An 18,696-nucleotide genomic window follows, 5' to 3' on the forward strand; every position below is an offset into this window, starting at 1 on the left:
TTATATAATTAATTTACTTTATATTTAAAGTTAATAAAAATATATTACTTTAATTAACTATTAATTTAATTAGCACTTTAATAAAAAGCTAGTTCTTTAAAGTAATTAATTTTTTAATATTTAATATTACCTTTCACCGGGGAAGCGGATGTCAGATGTTAGTGGAGTACCATAGTCCAAGCTTGGATTTTTAGACAGCTCCTCCTGTCCGGTGAGTACGCTACCACGATGCGTCGTCTAACTTTTTGTCACTCCACTATTCCAGTAGGGTGACATGAACACCCACTTCATAATAAACTCACAATCATCGCCGCCAAACAAGGCTCAGCCCAAGGGACCTCATAACGCTCGCAGTGGAGTCGGATGGGAATATGAAGCGAAGTCATTACGCCTGTGACCAATGCCGAAGGTCAAAACGAGCTTGCGATGCACCACCTCTTCTTGGCCCTGCATCTTCAAGATGCAGCACCAGTTCCGTGACACTAGGAGAGCGGCTCGGTAAGTCAACCGGCCTCTGATGACCATGGCTAATTGTAGTTAATTGAGGTAGCCTCTGGGACTGGCCATGAGCCTTGTTCCTACTGCGCAAAGACGAGGAAGACGTGTACTATGAACTGGGCTTGGTCACAAATACAAGCAGCGACCTCAATAGATGCTTCAGGCCATGGGCCAAATGTTCCAGTCAAGAGGCAAAGAAGTGAAGCGGCTCATACATCACACCAAGCAACACCAGCTTTTGAGAAACAAGATCCAATATCTGCGGGTTCGCGCGTCAATAGCTCATCAAGGCCTTTGTCTCATGATCCAAATCGTCTCACTCAAGGCCCGCGTTTACCCAACCTTCAAAGAGCAGCTCAACCACCAGCCTCAAGTTCAATCAACGGTACCGCATTTCAGACACCTCTCACTCATAATAATACATCACCTCTTAATAATTTCAACACCGTAACCGGCCAGTTCTCGCCCAGTTATCCGCAATCGGCTTATTCGCAACCGAATGACTCACGTCTCTCAACCCAGTCACAACTCAACGCTTGGTCATCTACTCCTCCATCAAACTCATCTAGATCTTACAGTCACTTATCTACGCCGTCAATTGGAGAGGACACCGCTAGCGAAGATGACGCGACCAGGTTCAAGCGTCGGCGCACATCACCAATCTGGACTGATCGTCGTATGAACTCGTTATCGCCATTCTCAGTTGACCAGACAATGATGACGAGGACCAACAACCAGTTCATTTCCACAAATCTCCTTCAAATTTACCATGATGTTCTCGAACATAATCTTTCATGTTGGCTCACAGAAGTCACATGCCCCTACAGAGCTCCAGGTTATGTCACCTCAGGGAATTGCGCCCCTACAGAATGGGGATCATCGTGGTCAAATCGTATTTATCGCCGCACTATCAACCTCGACCATGCAATCCAGACAGCCAAACTCACTCGGCTAACTCGGGCTGAAGACCAAGGCGCCGCCAAGGCATTCCACCTTGCCATCATGGCATTTGCAACGCAATGGGCTCAAGGCAGTCGACGCCAACAACAGCGCTATTCTGACGAGGATGAAAGGCCGGAGGATATTCTCAACGACATCAATGAGGAGTTTGATCGAAACATTCAACGGAATATCTGGGAGCAGGCAAAAAGAGCCCTGCAGGAAGTCTCAGACGTTGAATCATATCGTGTGGCGACGGCGGAGCTAATATTTGGTCTCACGCAAAAGCCATGGACCCGCGATGATGAGGCGATGGCCCCGAAGAAGGCCAGCACATTGATCAGTGCTTCTCCAAAGGTGGACTTGAAGGCTTTGAATGCTGAGCTGGGAGAAATCATATCACGAGATGGTCTTCCGGTCTTCATGGAGAGAGCCGCACGAAAGATGCATGCTCTCAAGTTCCGTTTCGATTCAGGCCGCCGTGGTGTCACGGGACCTCTCACTAGCCCAAAGAACAACGACTTGTTGTCTATGATGAACCCTGAAGACCGTGGCACTGTTGGGCTGCTCTACTGGCTTGCTGTTATGCTTGATACTGTTTCATCATCTATGAGCGAGCGTCCGGTTGTTGTTGCTGATGCAGACAGTCAGCATGACGATGCAGACGAAGATCTTGACTCAACGACAAACGGACGGTGGAACGTACCCCTATTTATCCAAGACAATCTGGAGCAGCCTCACATGTATCATACTGTGCACTGGCCTTGCTCTTATGAATCGGCAGCGGAAGCCGTCACTAAATCAGCACCCGTCAAGGTCCTCCTCTTCCGGCACGTCTCTTATCTACAAAACATTCTAAGAAGAGGTGGTCGAGGTGAGAAGGTTGAAGAAACAATCAAAAACACAACCTCGCTATATCGATATTGGAATATGACGCATGGTGCGTTCTTCAAGGAGCTCCTTCACGACTACGAATCAGTGCCAGCCCGTCTTCAGAGCTGGTTTGTCTGTATCTCAGCGCATTGGAACCTCGGTGCTCTCATGCTGGCTGATCTGATCGAGTATGTCGATGAGAACGAGCTAGGAGAAGCAACAGCGTCTCAGAGCAGATTAGCCAGCAAGATGGTCACAAGAATACGTGAAGCGAGTGCACGAGAACTATCCGATCTGGCAAAAGTATCAACGCCAAGTCACAACCTACCAAACATGGCGGCACCTCAGATGTCACATTTCCACCATGCGGTAAACGAAGCAACTATTCTTACAGAGCCTTGGACTATCATCCTCATCAGGGCGTTTGCCAAGGCAGCTATGATATTAATACACGAAGCGAATGATTTCTTGGAGTTTGGACTTACTACACCGGCCAACACTGGTCATGATTTTCAGGAGAGCATGCGTCGTGCACAAGATTGTGTAAAGGGTTTGTGGATATTAGGAAAGAAGTCTGATATGGCGAGGAGGTCGGCAGATACCCTGGTCTCTGCGATGAAGAAGTTGAAAGTATAATGGTGTTGTATAGACCTATCTGATATTCAGAACTTCAAACAGCTATTAGAAACATTGTGTGTTTCTCTTTTTTTCCGTGTTGACCCATGCCTGCTCTGATGGACACATGTCATTCTAAAATTTAGACCCCTTTCGTGTAATCAATACCAGTAGCTATTAGGCATACATGCAGCTATTGCAACGCGGTATTTGGCAGGATGGACAAGACGGTTCAAGTGCCAAGCTCATCCATCCACAGTCACAGTTACAGCACTGCCACTGCCTCGGTACGCCTCTCTGTCGTCCTGGGTTACTGCTACTACCAGCAAAGCTACCCAATTCTGATTGAGTTCGCCCTCCTAAATCAGCCTCCTTTCCTATCGAAAAGTAGTCGGTCGTTCTCATGGATGTACCGGATTTTTCGTCGAGCTCTGAAGCAGCTTGTGCCGTTCTCTCTTTCTGGTCTTTGTCCAGCGAAATAACGTCCACATTTTGGGATGTTCCAGCTTCGCGGAATGCAGGGTCCAACCCATGTATTCCTGCATTTGTATTGTGCTGTAATGGCGTTTCGTGTGCCGTGATAAGGCCGCGGGGAATTGCAAAGAGTGCCAGTTGTTTCTGATGTTTTCCAATGTGACTTTGATATATTTCCGTGCTCCTCAGACGCTTCTTGCACAGAGGGCATGCTGTTTTATCGGGAATCTCTGTCTTGTTCATGGTACTGAGCCAGACAAGCTCTTCAATTTCAGAAGGGTTTGTAGCGTTTGCGTGGTTTTGCGCAAGATGTTCTCTGCATTCGTTTCTCGAGGCAAATCGCAGGTTGCATCCCAAACAGCAAGTATAGATTTTCCAATGTTCCTGAAGAACGTGGCTGATCCAGTCCTTTCGGCGAGCATATCGATGTTGAGGCATAGAACAGTCTTGTTCCAGGCAAAGATAAGGTCGGAGATCACTATACACGTGTTTTCTTCGAACCGTCAGTTCCTTACTATACCAAATTTTTATTACTACTTACTTCCAAGCCGTTGCTGACAGCCCTCTGACCATCTTATGGCACAGGTGGCATCGAAATAGCTCTCCCTCGCGTGCTCTTTGTGGGAGAGGAGGAATTTGACGAGCTTTTAGATCGTCAGAAGCTATGTATGACGTTTCAGATGAGGCCTCATCAAAATCCTCCTGGTGCTCGCTTCCTTGGTCGGTCAAGGCTACTAAAGTAAATTGGTTGGTAAGGCCCTTGAGTGTTGGTTCACCTGCTAGTCGGCCTTCTTCAGGGTGGGAGCCCAGCTCTGCCGCTGCCGATTGTTGTCCCCGAAAGAGTTGTCGCCTGGCTGAGATGGCTTTCCCAAGGCGTTCTGCTATGACCTCGTCGACCACAGGGTACTTCGAGCGAACGTGCTGAATATCGAAGGGCTCATAATGCGAGGTTTCGTTCTTTGTTCTGTCATCAGCGATTGTTTCTCTCAATGCCGAACCCAGATATGAGAGATTGTCAATAGCATCGGCTATATGGGCCAGAACCTGCTCTATCTCTGTTTCAGGGAAGCTGATTAGTGGTTCCCTCTCGTCTTTTGATTGGGGGTTCTCCTCGTCCTCGTCGCTGATCTGATCCCAAGGTTCCCGACAACCGACTGTGATTGCGTGGGCATCTTCGAGTAATCTCTGTATATGGCTCAGAAGCCGGATGGCTTGCTCTTTGACACGCCCGTTGTTCTGTAGTTTTCTTTCAAGTGAGCCTGCTCCAGCATTTCTCGACCATCGAGCGAATCGACTACGCCCGTCGTTGAATTTGACGAGTTCTTCGGGTTTGTAAATATAATGGTTATCCGGATTTTCCAGTTGTACATATAGGTCTTCAAACCCAATGATGCAGTCTTGTACAAGTAGATCAATGCTCTTAGACATCTTGAGGATTTTCTAGGATTAATCCTTCATGTTGTAGAGACATGGTTATATGCTGACAAGTGGAAGATACTTGAATTCGAGCCCTTCAATGTGCAGATACGCCACCTCACAATATGCACATGCATACACCATATTTGTTCTTGCACCTTCGACCCCTCATTCCTACCTAACTCGTTCATGCCCAAGCAACAATGAGAGTGTGACGTCCCAGTTGAGTACCATCGTTCAGATGATCCATCAACGCCGGAATCAGACACGCCCGGCACCATCAGAATCATGTCTGGACTTGAGATCGCTGGTCTTATTCTGGGAGCAATTCCAGTTGCGATTGAAGCACTCAAGACGGGGAGTCAAGGAATAGCGATACTCCAACGAAGCCGCAGGTACGAGAATGAATTGGAGAGGCTGATCAACAGGCTCGAGAATGAACGCGTAAGGCTTGAAGATGTGTGTGAGAAAGTTCTCGTTGATCTTGTGCCTCACTCGCGATTAGAGGAGATGATCCAAGACCCTGGTCGCATGTTCAACGATGACCCAGAACTTAAAGCCAAACTTCAAAGGCGATTGTGGAAAGGCTTTGATCTCTTCGATCAGACTCTGAAAGATATCAACGCTGCCATGAACGAGGCTATAAACCGTATTAGTCTCCAGGTCCAAGATGAGTTCAGCATCAGAAGGTCACTCAGACACTCTTTCCTTGACGATTTGTTATCTCGGATCAATGAAGGGGTTTCGGTCCTCGAGCAACTCGTGGATAGGAGCATACAACTCGAGCCAGCCAGAAAGATGCGCTTCCAAGGCAAATTCTTGTGCTACATGCGGGGCATGGCATCTGAGCTCTTTGCTGCCTTACAAGCAGGCTTTGGCTGCCCATGCGAGCATCACATTGGTTTGCAGTTGGAGAAACGAAGATCGGATATTGTTCCGGACGATATCGAGCATGATAGTCTCATCGGAGGCGCCGAATTTCGTCTCTCTCTCTCCTATCAAGAATCCAGTGCGAGCCCTGCCGCTCCATCCAGTCATGCTACAAAATGGTCTGATGTGTTGGTCAAACCAACGCCTGCAGCGAGCTCGCACGCCATGGCACAAACCTTGCGTTCGAGATTCGAAAAGCGCTTGCAATCTACAGGATCGATTAGGCACTCGACATTCAAGGGAGGCTCGTTTTCAACACTCACCAACTCGACTCATCCCCCAGGCAACTCACAAGAGGTCGAGATGGTAACACGCGAGGAACATGTGCCGGCTACCAAGATCTTAGACCTTTGTGGAATCATTAGACAGCCTTTTGTGCGACCATCAGAAAACTGCTTTGGGCTTATATCCAGCACGCTACTTCCCAAGAAACACACATATGATGTGTATCCGATTGTTGGGAGCAAATACAGAGAGCGTTGCGGCAGAACCATGACATCGTTGTACGAAGTCCTTGGGCAAAACCAACGACACATGATCCTATCAGAACATGACAGACTGAAACTGGCCCTGCTTATAGCTTCAAGTCTCCTCCAGCTTTACGGGAGTTCATGGATGCCCAAAGTCATTCGCAGCCAAGATATTTACTTGATCCAAGGCTCAGATGATCCTATCTGTGATCGCTTTTTTGTCTTGCAGAGCTTGCCGCACGTAAAGGTATCCGTTGAAGAAGAGCATCACGAGTTAACTTCGATGAGGAATCAACCGCTATTTTATTTAGGCGTTCTTCTGATAGAGCTTGCTTTCGGGAAACCACTTGAACTCCTTCGAAGTGAGCGGGACAAGTCAAGCATCGGGTCTCAGTTTTTTACAGACTATAGAACCGCAAAGCGATTGATGGACAATGTCACTAGCTTTTTGGGGCCAAGTTATGGGAGTGCAGTCTCACGATGTATTGATGGCGAGTTTCACAGCAGCGAAGTCGGGCTCGAGGACAGTAATCTGTCTCATGATGTTTACACAGGAGTTGTGATGCTTTTAGAGAAGAGCATTGGAGATCCGCTTGTCTAATCGAGCACAGAATTATATTAAAAGATAGAAGCAACATGATGTGCATCAATTTGCTGTTATCAATTCCTAGGCTTGTCATCTCATGGATATTTACACAGTCACTCCAGGTTAGTTCGGTATGTGTGAGACGAGAGTGACCAACTCGATACTTGACAAAAACAAGGCAGAAGCTCTCGAATGCATAAAAAAGTTATGAATGACGAACCAAGACTGAGTCAGTCTCTGGTTGAGCTGAGAAAGTGAGCAATGTCTCGAGTTTCTTTGACTGATCGACCAGGATGAGCCCCCTTGCACCATAATTGCTTTTTCCTGCTGGACACACAGCATCGATCAAGGTCAACAACACATCCTAGTAGTAAATCTCGCACGAGTCTCAGATCCTGCACTCGTTGAATCAATTACTCACTTCAACTGACACGATACATCTCACTTGTTTTCTTCTACAGGTATTCTACAGGGGTCATCCTCGGCCGAACACTCGGCATGTCTCCTCTCTTTGTCTCTGTGCAGATCTCTCGCCCTTGTCCACCTGCTCATCTGCCTAGTACCACCATATAATGGAATCCGTATCCACGGAACTGGCTGAGTGATAGCTGAGACACGGACTAAGTATCATAATGACAACTGATCAAGGGGGTATATCCCGACATTCAGGTCGTCAACTGAGACTACTCTGTGGATCCCTCCCTTTTGCCGACGAGAACTATCTAGCCTCATGTTTCTTCTACTGTACTGTACTCTTAGTGAAAACGAAACCTCCTACACTCGTGAGAGCACGAATGTTTCGGGCCAAGATAAACGCAAAGCCTTGGAAAGAGTTGAGGCGAGGTTTGAGAAAAGAAGCCACTCAACCCTTTTGGCGCCGGCCCATCCACTGCTAAGCCTTGCTAATACCCTCTCAGGCATGCTCATGCCCATGTCAAGCTGAAGTTGAAGGCTATCACCAAGACTAGTGATATTGACACTGATGAAAAGTTGACATGCCGATACTCACGACATCCCAAAAGCAAAGAGGCATCCCAGTGACCAGCTATCACATATCGTCGTATGAGATAGTTCTCTGATCGACGATCAAATGACGATTAACCCATGACAACTTGAGAATTCCTGTGAAACTTGGTCACTGACATAGTCACTGCAGAGATAGTCATGAGTCTTGTAGACTCTTGGATCGCTCAAGTTGCTGGCAGACACATGCAAGAGTTCTCTCCACGGAACAACAACGTTCCATCCCTCGCTCATCTCATGTTTCCAGAAAGACAGCATTTAAAACAGAGACAAGATCTTCCCATTCCTAAACGCCAGTTCGTCAAGCCCTGGCGCGTGGCAAACAGAGGCCGAAAAGCGACGGGTCTCAGAACGCCTCCCCAACTGTCTTCAGATCCCCTTTACTGATAATCTCAGCACAGTATTGCCCGATAATCGCTTTCACATAGTTTCTCTTCAAACTGCAAGCTTGGCATGAGCAAAGTAGATATGCACAGCTACTCTGGCGGGATCACGGTCCGTCGCCGAAAATCAAGCTCTTGTCTCACTCCAATGACCACTGACGGCCCAGGGGAGCTTCCGATAGGGCGAGCCAGTAAGCGACAAGGGAAAGGGATGCAAGTAATATATAGATCATATAATTCCACCATCAATGCTACAGAAGGGAACAAGTGACATCTATTCGTTGGTATGCAGGAGCTCAAGCAACCCGATATTGCTCCACCAGAACCATGATGACCAGGACTTTACTAGTGATGCCAGACAAAAGCATCTACTGAAACTATACTTCGGGTCAACAAGTTACCGTCGTAGAAAGGCTTCAACCCTTGTTGCTTTTTCCTCTGTGCCAAAAGCAAAGTAATACAAGCTCCTCTCAAATGCGTCATCACGGCACGAATCATCAGCTACAGACCATTAGCTCCAGACCGCAATATGAGACAAAGTATGTCAACAAACCTCGGCATATAGCTTCCTTGGCCAATTGAACGGCAACACCACCTCGAGCTGCGAGCTGCGCAGCAGCTTCGATAGTCTTGTCCAATACTTGCCCATCCTTAAACATGTCGCAGACCAGCCCACAAGACAATGCTTCTTCACTCGAGATCGGCGTTCCGAGCAGGATGGCTTTCATGGCCTGGGTTGAGTTAGTCAACAAACAAAGCCAGTCTCGGCTCCTCATCTCGAGCACGTGTATCATGAAGCTTACTCTGAATTTGCCCAAGGCAGACGTGAGTCGTTGAGTGCCTCCCGCTCCAGGGATGAGACCGAGATTCACCTCAGGGAGCATAAACTTGGCACGTGGCGATGCATAGATAAAGTCACACTGATGCATGTTAGTTGCTGGCTATTGTTCATTGTGTGGTAGTCTCACCATCATGGCAAGCTCAAAACCACCTCCAAGCTATCACGAGTTGTCAGTTACAGGCACTATCACAAAGTGTGGAAGGGACCATACTGCAGGCCCATCTACTGCTGCTAGAATAGGCTTCCTCACAGCAGCCATGCCATGGCACAGATCTTCCAGGTAACGACAAGATCTGGCGGCTTCAGCATCCATCGTCGATATCTCCTTGATATCCGCACCAGCTGTCGAGCAAGTTAATAAACTGCCGAGAAAACGTGGTTCGGAACTTAACTCACCCGAGAAGCAAGAGCCGTATCCAGTTATGACAATGACTTTGGTGTTTGAGTCAGCCGAGGCTCTTGAGAGAGCTCCAAGGAACTCAATGATCATGGCTTTTGAGAGGGCATTGCGCTTCTCTGGGCGGTTGAGTGTGATCACTGAAACCCCTGGTGCGTGCGCGGGAGAGTCAGCAATGATGAGACTGGCATCTGACATGATGATTGATGACGTTGGAAGAAGAGATGATCAAAGGGAAAGTAGAGCTTTGAGTAGGTTGATAGTGTCAGGAAGTGACAGACAGGTCTTCAACCCTGCTTAGTTGAGTATCTTTTATGCCAAAAGGACGCGCCATCAACTCCGAGCTGGCAGCACAATCATCAAAGACACTCTTGGTACCACCAAAAAGCCACAGCCTATGTATATCTTCACGGTATCTTCACACACCCCGAATTGCAGGGCGGGAATGGATCTCCAAGACATGTCCGTCATAATCGTTAGCCTTGGACAAGGGTTCACTACCTCTTAAGATTGACTGGCAGGTTCCGGTTTCCAGGGTGTGGTCGAGTACCCCGACTAGGATCCAGCCCATCGGAATCAGGCAAGGTAGTATTGAAGGAATACCCCAGAAGTCGGTTCATCAATGTGAAAAGCTATTTATCGGTACCTGAATTGCGGGCCCTTGTCCGGATACCCCCTTGTGTCCACATGTCTCATCGCCCGTCACATTCCTCTCTTGACCGGGCTGCCCCGTCCCACATTCTTCCGTACCCCGGGGCCGGCTCCGTATAACCAAAACCCCCGGGCGGGTGTGAGAGGAATGCAGAAGCAATTATGACAATCTGGGTCCGCCGTCCCCTCCGGGGGCGTGAGTTCGATCCCAAGTTGCTGTGGAAATCAGGGCAACCTCCATATCTCACGACGACGTCAAACCCCCATGGGGACATGTCAAGGGACGATTGATTGACCAAAGACCGATAGTGATGAGTATGGGCATCTCAGAAGACAAAGGTGAATCATCCTTTCCAGGGCGGGTGCCACCTTTGCCACGCCGTTGAAAATATATAAGCCCGTCCGTTGTTATCTCAGGGTCAACTCAACGGTCAACAACAGACATCAACAATCCCCATTGTCTCTTTCTCACCTTATTTCACTCTTTGAGGTGCCCTCTTCACAATGACCGTCGTCAGCCCGCTACAGGGACATTCCCTGCATGAGTCAGCTCTTCAACTTGGCCAAGGGGACTGTGTCGAGCCTCTATTCCCAACAGTCACTTCAGCATTCTATCATCATGCAAGAGCTTCTCCAGATACCATAGCCCTCCGTGATCTCTCAGGGTCATTAAAAGAGCTTACCTATGGGCAACTTGCAAAACAAGCCCAAGAGTTGGCTGCAGAGCTCATTGCTCGAGGTGTCTGTCCTGACTCGCGGGTACCCCTTGTTGCCAAAAGAGGACTGGGCATGATCATTGGTATATGGGCAATCCTTTCATGCGGAGCTCAATATGTGCCTCTTGATGGAGGTGTCGTTCCTGATAAAACTATTCGTCGAGTTCTTGAGCAGGCCGGCGGTGGCGTCGTCCTTTGTCTGTCTTCAACAAAGCACCGCATAACCTCCCAACATCCCAACCAGACTGTGGTTGTTATTGACGAAATAAAAACGAGGCCTGTCGAAGAAGACGTTCACGTCGATCTCGCAACTCCAGATTCCGGCTGTTACGTGATATATACATCAGGTAAGTCAAGACAGAGCTCAATGTCTCAGAGTACACTTCTCACAAGGAAATAGGAACAACAGGAGAGCCAAAGGGCGTCGACATCACACACAGAAATGTTGCCAATCTTGTGTGCCTGGCCCCGGGAAACCTGGGGGTGAAAACTGGCACTTGCGTTGGCTCGGTCCTCAACATAAGTTTCGACATGGGTGAGTTTCTCGTATCCACGATGTTTCCAATTCTGACCCAACTCAGCGGCATGGGAGGTCTTGGTCTGCCTATGCAATGGAGGAACACTCGTTCTCCGAGGTTCCAATTGGGAACCAACTCTCCAACAGGTTCGTGACGGCCACATCACTCGATTGTCAGGCTCCGACTTACACGGAAACAGATTGATGTTCTCATCTGCACACCAACAATCCTCTCCAAATACCATCCTACACACTATCCCAGGATAAAAACAGTGGCCACAGCCGGCGAACCAACTACAACAGGGTAAGTACTCAGCTGAGCATAGTTTCCAACAGTTACTGACCGGCGTAGTCTCGCCGATTTGTGGGCAAGCCACGGCACATATTGGAACTGCTGCGGCCCTACAGAAACAACGATCGTAAATACTATGCATCGCCATGTCGTTGGACAAGAATTATCAATCGGTCGACCGACTCCGAATAACATAGTATATATCCTCAACCGTCTAGGCGAACCCGTCCCTATGGGTGCCACAGGAGTGATGTGGGCAGGCGGCCGTGGAGTCTCTAGAGGCTATATCGGCCTTGAGGAAAAGACGGCGGAGAGATACAGGCCAGATCCATTTGCCAATGACGGGTAAGATACCTCGCTTGGTTAGATTGTGCCAAAGCTGACAGTCCAGATCAACGATATACAACACTGGCGACCTTTGCCGTTGGAGAACTGATGGTTCAGTCGAGATTCTCGGCCGAGTCGACGATCAAGTCAAAGTAAAGGTACATCAAAAGTCCCTTGGTGCATTCGCCATGATCTGACCTTATTTCAGGGTTTCCGCGTGGAGCTAGACGGCATCTCAGCATCCCTAGCTTCGGCCCCAGGTGTGTCTCGGGCGGCAGCGCTGCTGATCGACGGAGAGATACATGGGTTTACCACCCCGCGCCGATGCGATGCAACCACCACCATTAAGCATGTACAGCAACACCAGCCCTACTATGCCGTTCCTACACACCTCCACCTCCTCGATGAGTTACCCTCAACACCAAATGGCAAAGTCGACAAGGGAAAACTCAAGGCACTGGCCTCGGCGAAGCAGAATGTTGCAACGCAACCATACGAGAAAGAAGAAGTCCAGGACAACCACGTTGAACTCAAGTCCCAATCGTCCATGTCCTCCCTGTCGACTCTGACTGAGAAAATTGATCTGGAGCGTGGTTTGCCTGATAAGACCTTGGCACGACCCCTCAGAGGTCTAAGACATAGGATCTTCATCGCCTATCGCACCCTGTTCAGTCTCATAGGACTACTAAACTTGGCGGCCTTAATCTGCCTGATCGCTCTGCAGCTTAAGCCAGAATGGCTGGGTATCTTCGTTGCCATCAACCTTGCAATCGCAGTACTTGTGCGACAAGATACGGTGATCAACATTCTGTATACCATCTTCTGCTCAGTTCCAAAGCACTTGCCGCTCGGGATCAGGAAACGCTGTGCCAAGATATATCACTTGGGTGGTGTGCACTCCGGTGCGGGAGTCTGTGCCACGGCATGGCTGGTTATCTCAACGGTACGTGGAACACTCTGCAATGCAGGTTTCTGCGAGGGTCACGCGATTGGGTCCTTGGCGACACAGGTCGTATCGTGGGTTCTATGCGGGCTGCTATGCTCCATGGTGGCTACTGCATGGCCCTCTTTCCGGAAGCAATACCACAATTTCTTTGAGCGTTTCCATCGTTTTGCCGGTTGGACATCCTTGGGTCTATTTTGGGCTCGGACAATTCTGGCGATCAACGACTCCCGGCCTCAACACCAAGGGCTAGGGATCGCCGCCGTTAAGACTCCAGACTTCTGGCTCTTGGTGGTGGCCACACTCAGCATCGCCTCTTCATGGTTTTTCCTGCGCAAGGTTCCAGTCGAGGCCGAGGTGCTTTCTGACCATGCAGTCCGCCTGCATTTCGACTATACCGTTCCCGTGAATGGTACTTTCACCCGCTTATCACGACGACCCTTAATCGAATGGCACTCTTTTGCAACCATCCCCAATCCGCAGGCTAATCAGCATGCTAAGGGTTACTCGTTGGTTGTCTCCAATGCCGGCGACTGGACTCGCTCTTGTATCCAAAACCCTCCCAGTTCCATCTGGGTACGTGGTGTGCCAACATGTGGTGTGATGCGTATCGCAACTCTCTTCAACAGAATCGTCGTTATCGCTACAGGATCCGGGATTGGGCCGCTACTGGGCCACATTGTCCATCAGACATGTCCTACACAGCTGATTTGGTCTACATCACGACCAGAAGAGTCATTCGGCAAAGAGCTTGTTGGCCAGGTTCGAGACGCTATTCCGGACGCGGTGATCTGGAATACGAAGACTCAAGGCCGACCAGACCTTGTGCGAATGGGCTATAACCTAGCCAAGAGCTTTGATGCCGAAGCCGTGATAATAATAGCTAACGAGAAGATCACTAAAAAGGTCGTGTACGGCCTGGAGACGCGCGGCGTGCCAGCTTATGGTGCCATCTGGGACAGCTAAGCTGCCCAACCATACACTCTCTTTTTACCAACGTATTTCCTTGAACCTGTTTCTCCAACTTTGTTCGCTCTCATACCTTGTCTTTCCTATTAATCGTTTTTGAGCGTCTGGCTAGACCACACGCTGAATCCCAGTCCATTATTTTGGGAGTTGTTGGTTCTTTCAATCTCTTTCTGGGCCCAAGTTGTATGCGATATTATGTTTGTTTCTCATTGAGTGTGTGTAAAAGTTATTGGCAAGCTCAAATGCAGAAGAAGGAAGGGTGACATCATGGTGTTTGAAGATTAGATATGCAAGTATGCAGTAAAACGGTGCGAATCGACCTAGCTTTACCCAAAATGGCAATTTTAAGATCTACGTAATTGGCTCTTTGCTCAACAACTACAAGATCTGCCGTGTGAGAAACCATGTTGTCTTTACGAAGGATAGCTACGACGGTAATCCCGGTGGTTGGGCGCCAGGGTCTACGGGCTGCAGCTCCAAGAACGAGATTCTACTCTCAAGCTGTTGGGCCATTGGTTTACGATTTGCATGAACCCTCACAACCAAAATATGACAAGAGGAACTCTCCAATTTTGTTCCTCCACGGACTTTTCGGATCGAAGAAGAATAACCGAGCCATTAGCAAGTGGGTTTATCTTTCTTCTGGTATGTGAGAGTTGAAACTAATGTGAAAACAGAGCTTTGGCCCGAGACTTAGGAAGATATGTTTATGCTTTGGTAAGTAAACGGTCGACGGTTCTGAAAGGTTGATAGAAACTCAATACCAGTTCACAGGATCTCAGAAACCATGGCGAGTCACCTCACAGCAACAGACATGATTATAGTGCCATGGCCCAGGACGTAGCTGAATTCATCGAGGGGCATGGTTTGAAGGAAACAACTCTCATTGGACACTCAATGTCAGTAGCCGATACTTCACAGTAGCCAACACGAACAAACTGACAGATCCAGGGGAGCCAAAACCTCAATGGCCCTTGCACTGCGCTCTCCTGAACTTGTGGCCGACATCGTTTCCGTCGACAATGCCCCGGTGGACGTCTCACTCAGCAGAGACTTCCCCAAGTACGTCCGCGCCATGAAGAAGATCCAGGAAGCCGGTGTCACACGCCAGGCCGAAGCCGACAAGATCCTCAGCGACTATGAGGAGTCTCTTCCCATTCGACAATTTCTTCTCGGCAACATGTACCTCCCTGAGGGCGAAAAGGTGCGCAAGTTTCGCATCCCTCTCGACACCCTTGGTAGGGCACTGGACAACCTCGGAGATTTTCCTTACAAGAACCCCAATGAGGTCCGGTTTGTGAAACCGGCTCTGTTCGTTCGAGGTACCCAGAGCAAGTACGTCCCCGACGACGTGCTACCTCTGATTGGCCAATTCTTCCCCAAGTTTCGACTTGTTGATATCGATGCTGGTCACTGGCTCATTTCAGAGCAACCTGAGGCGTTCAGACAAGGTGAGTGCCCGATTGATGGGCCCAGAGTTTTTGGATAGGCACTAATAATCGACAGCTGTCGTTGAGTTTCTTCAAAAGTCCGAGTGACGCAGGTGAATTGAGCATCATGGGTCTTGTCCCACTATTTGGGGCGAATGCTGGACAACATTTTCATCGCCTCTGTATTATTACCCTACGTTCAATAGATAGAGATACACTGAATATTAGAATTCATGCACACAATATTGAGCACCTTGGAGTGGAACTGTGATGTTGGGTAGATAGGGTATCAGCTTAGAATTCTTCTACGGCTCTCATCTCAAAACGTCCCTCACGACCAGCGTCAAGTCACCACAGCAGCCAATGTCGTAACAAGCAAGTCACACGTCATAAATCATTCGCCGTGTTGACCGAACGTTTTTTTTTACCATTCATTCAAAGGAACATGAACCCAATCCCCGGAGCTCCTCTTGTGATGCTACGCCATTTGCGATGACCGAAACAATTTGGTAGGGATGAGTTTATTAGCCGCGAGGCCCCTATTGCCTACCCCGCGCCAACCTGCCAAAATAATCCTTTTAAACCTCCTCCAGGACACGCTCCTTGAACTCCCGCTCAACCTTCTGGCCCTGGTCATCAGTGCCAGACTCGCCGTGCAGAGCCATCAAGGCACCAAGGTCGAACTTGGGGGCCTTGAGCAGCTTAACCTTTCGGATGTGGACCTGGAAATTGTTAGACCTTCAGATTCATGCGTGACCGAGGACAATTATTCTACTCACGTTCTGGAGAGGGTAGATGCCCTGAGTGGACTTCTCAATCTCGCGGCCAATGACCTCGGGAATGAGCTTGGAGGTAAGCTGGGTGAGGGTGCAGCTTGAGGCCTCACGCTGGATGATGTCGGTCATCTTGCGTCGGATAGCCCGAATCTGAGAAGAGGCAGCGTAGGTGGTCTTCTTGACCTGGTTGGGTCGTCGCTTGGTGAAAGCGATGGCGAAGAGGCGGATGAGGTAGTCGTCGGTAGTCTTGACAGTGACGTTGGCCTCAATGAGGGTCTGCCACTTTCGCACCAGGGATCGGAGCTTGTCGGAGGTGAAGTCGAGGCCGTGGAAAGCAGTCAAGCAGTTCTTGCCCTGGACCTCGTCGACACGGAGGCGGACCTTGCGGAAAGAGTGGTCCTCATCCTTCTGGAGATCGGCGAGAGAGACCTCGAGGATACGGCCCTTGAGAGCGTCGTTGGCGTTCTTGAGACCGGTGGTTCGGTTCACGAGGGTCTTGCCGACACTGCAAAATTTGTTAATCTCCCATATCCCACAAACTTTTTTTGCAGATTCGTCGCGCGGTCGTCACTCACTCTCGAACGTTGAAGGGGTTAGGGGCCTTGAAAAACGAGTTAGCCAGGAGTTGATGTCGTGCGCGTTTCGAGATAACCAACCTTGATTGAGTACCAGTCCTTTCGGGAGAAGGGGTCGACCGTCTTCTTCTTGAGGCCCTTCTTGCCCTTGGAGAGTCTCTTGTTCCTGAAATAACGCGTAAGCCCATTGTATTCATCGCAAGCTTGTCGTCGTGGGTGATGCTCACTTTCCAACCGCCATGTTTGCTGGCTTGTGTGTGAACCGTTGGAGAGATGGTACTGGTGAGAGAGTGGTTGGAGGGGCGAAATAATTTCAATCTTTGTGTGCAGCAGCTTAGGTCTAAGCGACGGATTGATCGAAAAGTCGCGGTCCAATTGTTCTTCCGGCGCTAAAGCTTTGTGGGATCGAAAAATAATGGATCGGAGGGCAAGAACGACCACATCACGTGCCTTCAGTTTGAAATTTCCCTGCTCGAGGGCACGTACTTGAAGCTAGCCACAGCCCAGCCAGCCACAGCCACAATAGTCTCTTTTCGAGTCTACCTAGGGAGGAAAGAAAATACAGGTCCTCAATCCTAGGTAACAAAAAGACTTAGGTAACATAGCCTAAGATTAGGATCACTTTTGCCAAGTTTATTTTGTTACCTTATGGCTAGGTTCGCTATTTTCTTGCCTCCTGAGGTCTACCTTGGCCCGCATGGACGGACAACTCTTGTCCTACCAAGACCCTCTGCTTACGATGGATGCTGTCATCTGAGTCTCTATTCAAGGAACCGACAGCCAAAGTATGTCATAGGTTATGCTGTTTCATCACATTTGATAACCAAGATTTATTACAACTTATGAATTATGGTATGTTTCAGGGAGATAGATGTATATAATTTTTCTCTGTTTTCTTTGTGTTTTAGCTGAGCTCGTCCAACTGGATGGATCTGAGCGTCTTGCTTTCTGTCAATGAATGGGTCCTGAGATTCACCCAGACCGTTCTGTTCTGTTGTTGGTCCCCCTTCCACTCCACCTTTCTAAAAGGTGCAGCTATTCCTTATTCATTCATTTATCGTGTACAGCTCGTTTTCAGTGTCCGCTTCTCTTCTACCAAGAAGCCTTTCACCTTTATCCACCCAGCCTAGTCCTAGGGCGCAATCAGCCAGCCACAGCCTCATTTATTCCAGTCTCATATTGGCAAAAGCCCGGTTCGTTTGTGTCTGTGGTTGTTGGCCGATGATGCGTTTCTAATCCCTTGGTTCCAATGGCCTCGCTGTCACTTGCTCCTCTTTGAGCCGCCAGCGCAGGCCTCTGCTATCTCGTTGAGAGTGTGGCCGTGCTGGATGAGCGACTATTGATGTCGCTCTGTCGTAGTAATGTTGTTTTCCTTTTTCGGTTCGAGGCCATTTGGTTCCTCTCACCCTCTTTCCCTTCGCAACTCAGTCATCTGAGTCCTTGTTCATATCCTCTTGGCTGTCCCTGTTCCATTCCTCAAAGCTAGGAAAGCTAAAGTAATAACCTTGATTGATGTTAGTATCAACTGGTGTACAGACGTTGATGTTAGACGTACCAGATGGTGAGTCGACCATCACGACGGATTGGCTTCCTGGGCTGCTGGAGGGCGAATGCTCTCGGTCATCACGGCAGATTGAGATGGGCTCGGCGTGGCGTGAGACTGAACCTGGAGTCGAGGCTTCTGGAGATGGCGAGTAGACGGCAACACGGTTGAGGAGATCAGTTGCTCTATGTGGTGAACCAGGGCCAGCGAATGAACCTCTGATGGCATTTGAAGCAGTAATTGAAGGTTCTGTTGCACTAGAGCGAAGAAGTCGTGGTCTTGTGCGGTTGGAGTTTGTGTTTGAGGATGATGATGACGACGAGTCTCGCCTATGAGCCCTCACCGAACTTCGACTGTCTCGTATGTAAGAGGCCATTGTGTATATCAGATGTGTTGATTGCTGAAGGCAGAAAGTTGTATGTACATTAAAATAGGTAGGTTGGAAAGATGGTTTCACATTTGAGAAGAATAACAAGAAAGTGAAAGAGATTTTGGATGGATGGGAAGAGCTG

At 48.9% G+C, this 18,696-nt stretch overlaps 8 protein-coding genes across 8 annotated transcripts; 4 read left to right on the forward strand and 4 right to left on the reverse strand.

Moving 5' to 3' along the window:
- Nucleotides 1-371: 371 nt before the first annotated feature.
- On the forward strand, nucleotides 372-2,946 carry FPRO_04191 (uncharacterized protein; the record flags this gene model as incomplete). Its single annotated transcript, XM_031229675.1, has 2 exons — nucleotides 372-498; nucleotides 551-2,946. 2 exons carry the CDS (start codon nucleotides 372-374, stop codon nucleotides 2,944-2,946), a joined length of 2,523 nt encoding a protein of 840 aa, XP_031079888.1.
- A 156-nt stretch (nucleotides 2,947-3,102) lies between these two features.
- Nucleotides 3,103-4,827, reverse strand: FPRO_04192 (uncharacterized protein; the record flags this gene model as incomplete). The annotated part of the gene is made up of 2 exons (XM_031229676.1): nucleotides 3,103-3,892; nucleotides 3,941-4,827. 2 exons carry the CDS (start codon nucleotides 4,825-4,827, stop codon nucleotides 3,103-3,105), a joined length of 1,677 nt encoding a protein of 558 aa, XP_031079889.1.
- Nucleotides 4,828-5,103: 276 nt separating this feature from the next.
- FPRO_04193 (uncharacterized protein) lies at nucleotides 5,104-6,816 on the forward strand (the record flags this gene model as incomplete). Its single annotated transcript, XM_031229677.1, has 1 exon — nucleotides 5,104-6,816. The coding sequence occupies one exon, from the start codon at nucleotides 5,104-5,106 to the stop codon at nucleotides 6,814-6,816; it is 1,713 nt and encodes a 570-aa protein (XP_031079890.1).
- Nucleotides 6,817-8,604: 1,788 nt separating this feature from the next.
- FPRO_04194 (putative enoyl-CoA hydratase precursor, mitochondrial) lies at nucleotides 8,605-9,643 on the reverse strand (the record flags this gene model as incomplete). Its single annotated transcript, XM_031229678.1, has 6 exons — nucleotides 8,605-8,708; nucleotides 8,761-8,938; nucleotides 9,011-9,127; nucleotides 9,176-9,205; nucleotides 9,260-9,390; nucleotides 9,445-9,643. The coding sequence occupies 6 exons, from the start codon at nucleotides 9,641-9,643 to the stop codon at nucleotides 8,605-8,607; spliced, it is 759 nt and encodes a 252-aa protein (XP_031079891.1).
- Nucleotides 9,644-10,600: 957 nt separating this feature from the next.
- On the forward strand, nucleotides 10,601-13,857 carry FPRO_04195 (uncharacterized protein; the record flags this gene model as incomplete). The annotated part of the gene is made up of 7 exons (XM_031229679.1): nucleotides 10,601-11,159; nucleotides 11,213-11,347; nucleotides 11,394-11,476; nucleotides 11,530-11,633; nucleotides 11,682-11,966; nucleotides 12,013-12,106; nucleotides 12,157-13,857. The coding sequence occupies 7 exons, from the start codon at nucleotides 10,601-10,603 to the stop codon at nucleotides 13,855-13,857; spliced, it is 2,961 nt and encodes a 986-aa protein (XP_031079892.1).
- Nucleotides 13,858-14,264: 407 nt separating this feature from the next.
- Nucleotides 14,265-15,398, forward strand: FPRO_04196 (uncharacterized protein; the record flags this gene model as incomplete). Its single annotated transcript, XM_031229680.1, has 5 exons — nucleotides 14,265-14,485; nucleotides 14,538-14,577; nucleotides 14,635-14,759; nucleotides 14,812-15,311; nucleotides 15,367-15,398. The coding sequence occupies 5 exons, from the start codon at nucleotides 14,265-14,267 to the stop codon at nucleotides 15,396-15,398; spliced, it is 918 nt and encodes a 305-aa protein (XP_031079893.1).
- A 470-nt stretch (nucleotides 15,399-15,868) lies between these two features.
- Nucleotides 15,869-16,882, reverse strand: FPRO_04197 (putative ribosomal protein 10, cytosolic; the record flags this gene model as incomplete). The annotated part of the gene is made up of 5 exons (XM_031229681.1): nucleotides 15,869-16,012; nucleotides 16,070-16,571; nucleotides 16,642-16,667; nucleotides 16,723-16,807; nucleotides 16,869-16,882. 5 exons carry the CDS (start codon nucleotides 16,880-16,882, stop codon nucleotides 15,869-15,871), a joined length of 771 nt encoding a protein of 256 aa, XP_031079894.1.
- A 1,183-nt stretch (nucleotides 16,883-18,065) lies between these two features.
- FPRO_04198 (uncharacterized protein) lies at nucleotides 18,066-18,560 on the reverse strand (the record flags this gene model as incomplete). The annotated part of the gene is made up of 2 exons (XM_031229682.1): nucleotides 18,066-18,145; nucleotides 18,197-18,560. The coding sequence occupies 2 exons, from the start codon at nucleotides 18,558-18,560 to the stop codon at nucleotides 18,066-18,068; spliced, it is 444 nt and encodes a 147-aa protein (XP_031079895.1).
- Nucleotides 18,561-18,696: the final 136 nt, after the last annotated feature.

This window comes from Fusarium proliferatum (assembly GCF_900067095.1).
Source record: "Fusarium proliferatum ET1 genome assembly, contig: FPRO_scaffold004, whole genome shotgun sequence".
Taxonomy (NCBI): domain Eukaryota; kingdom Fungi; phylum Ascomycota; class Sordariomycetes; order Hypocreales; family Nectriaceae; genus Fusarium; species Fusarium proliferatum.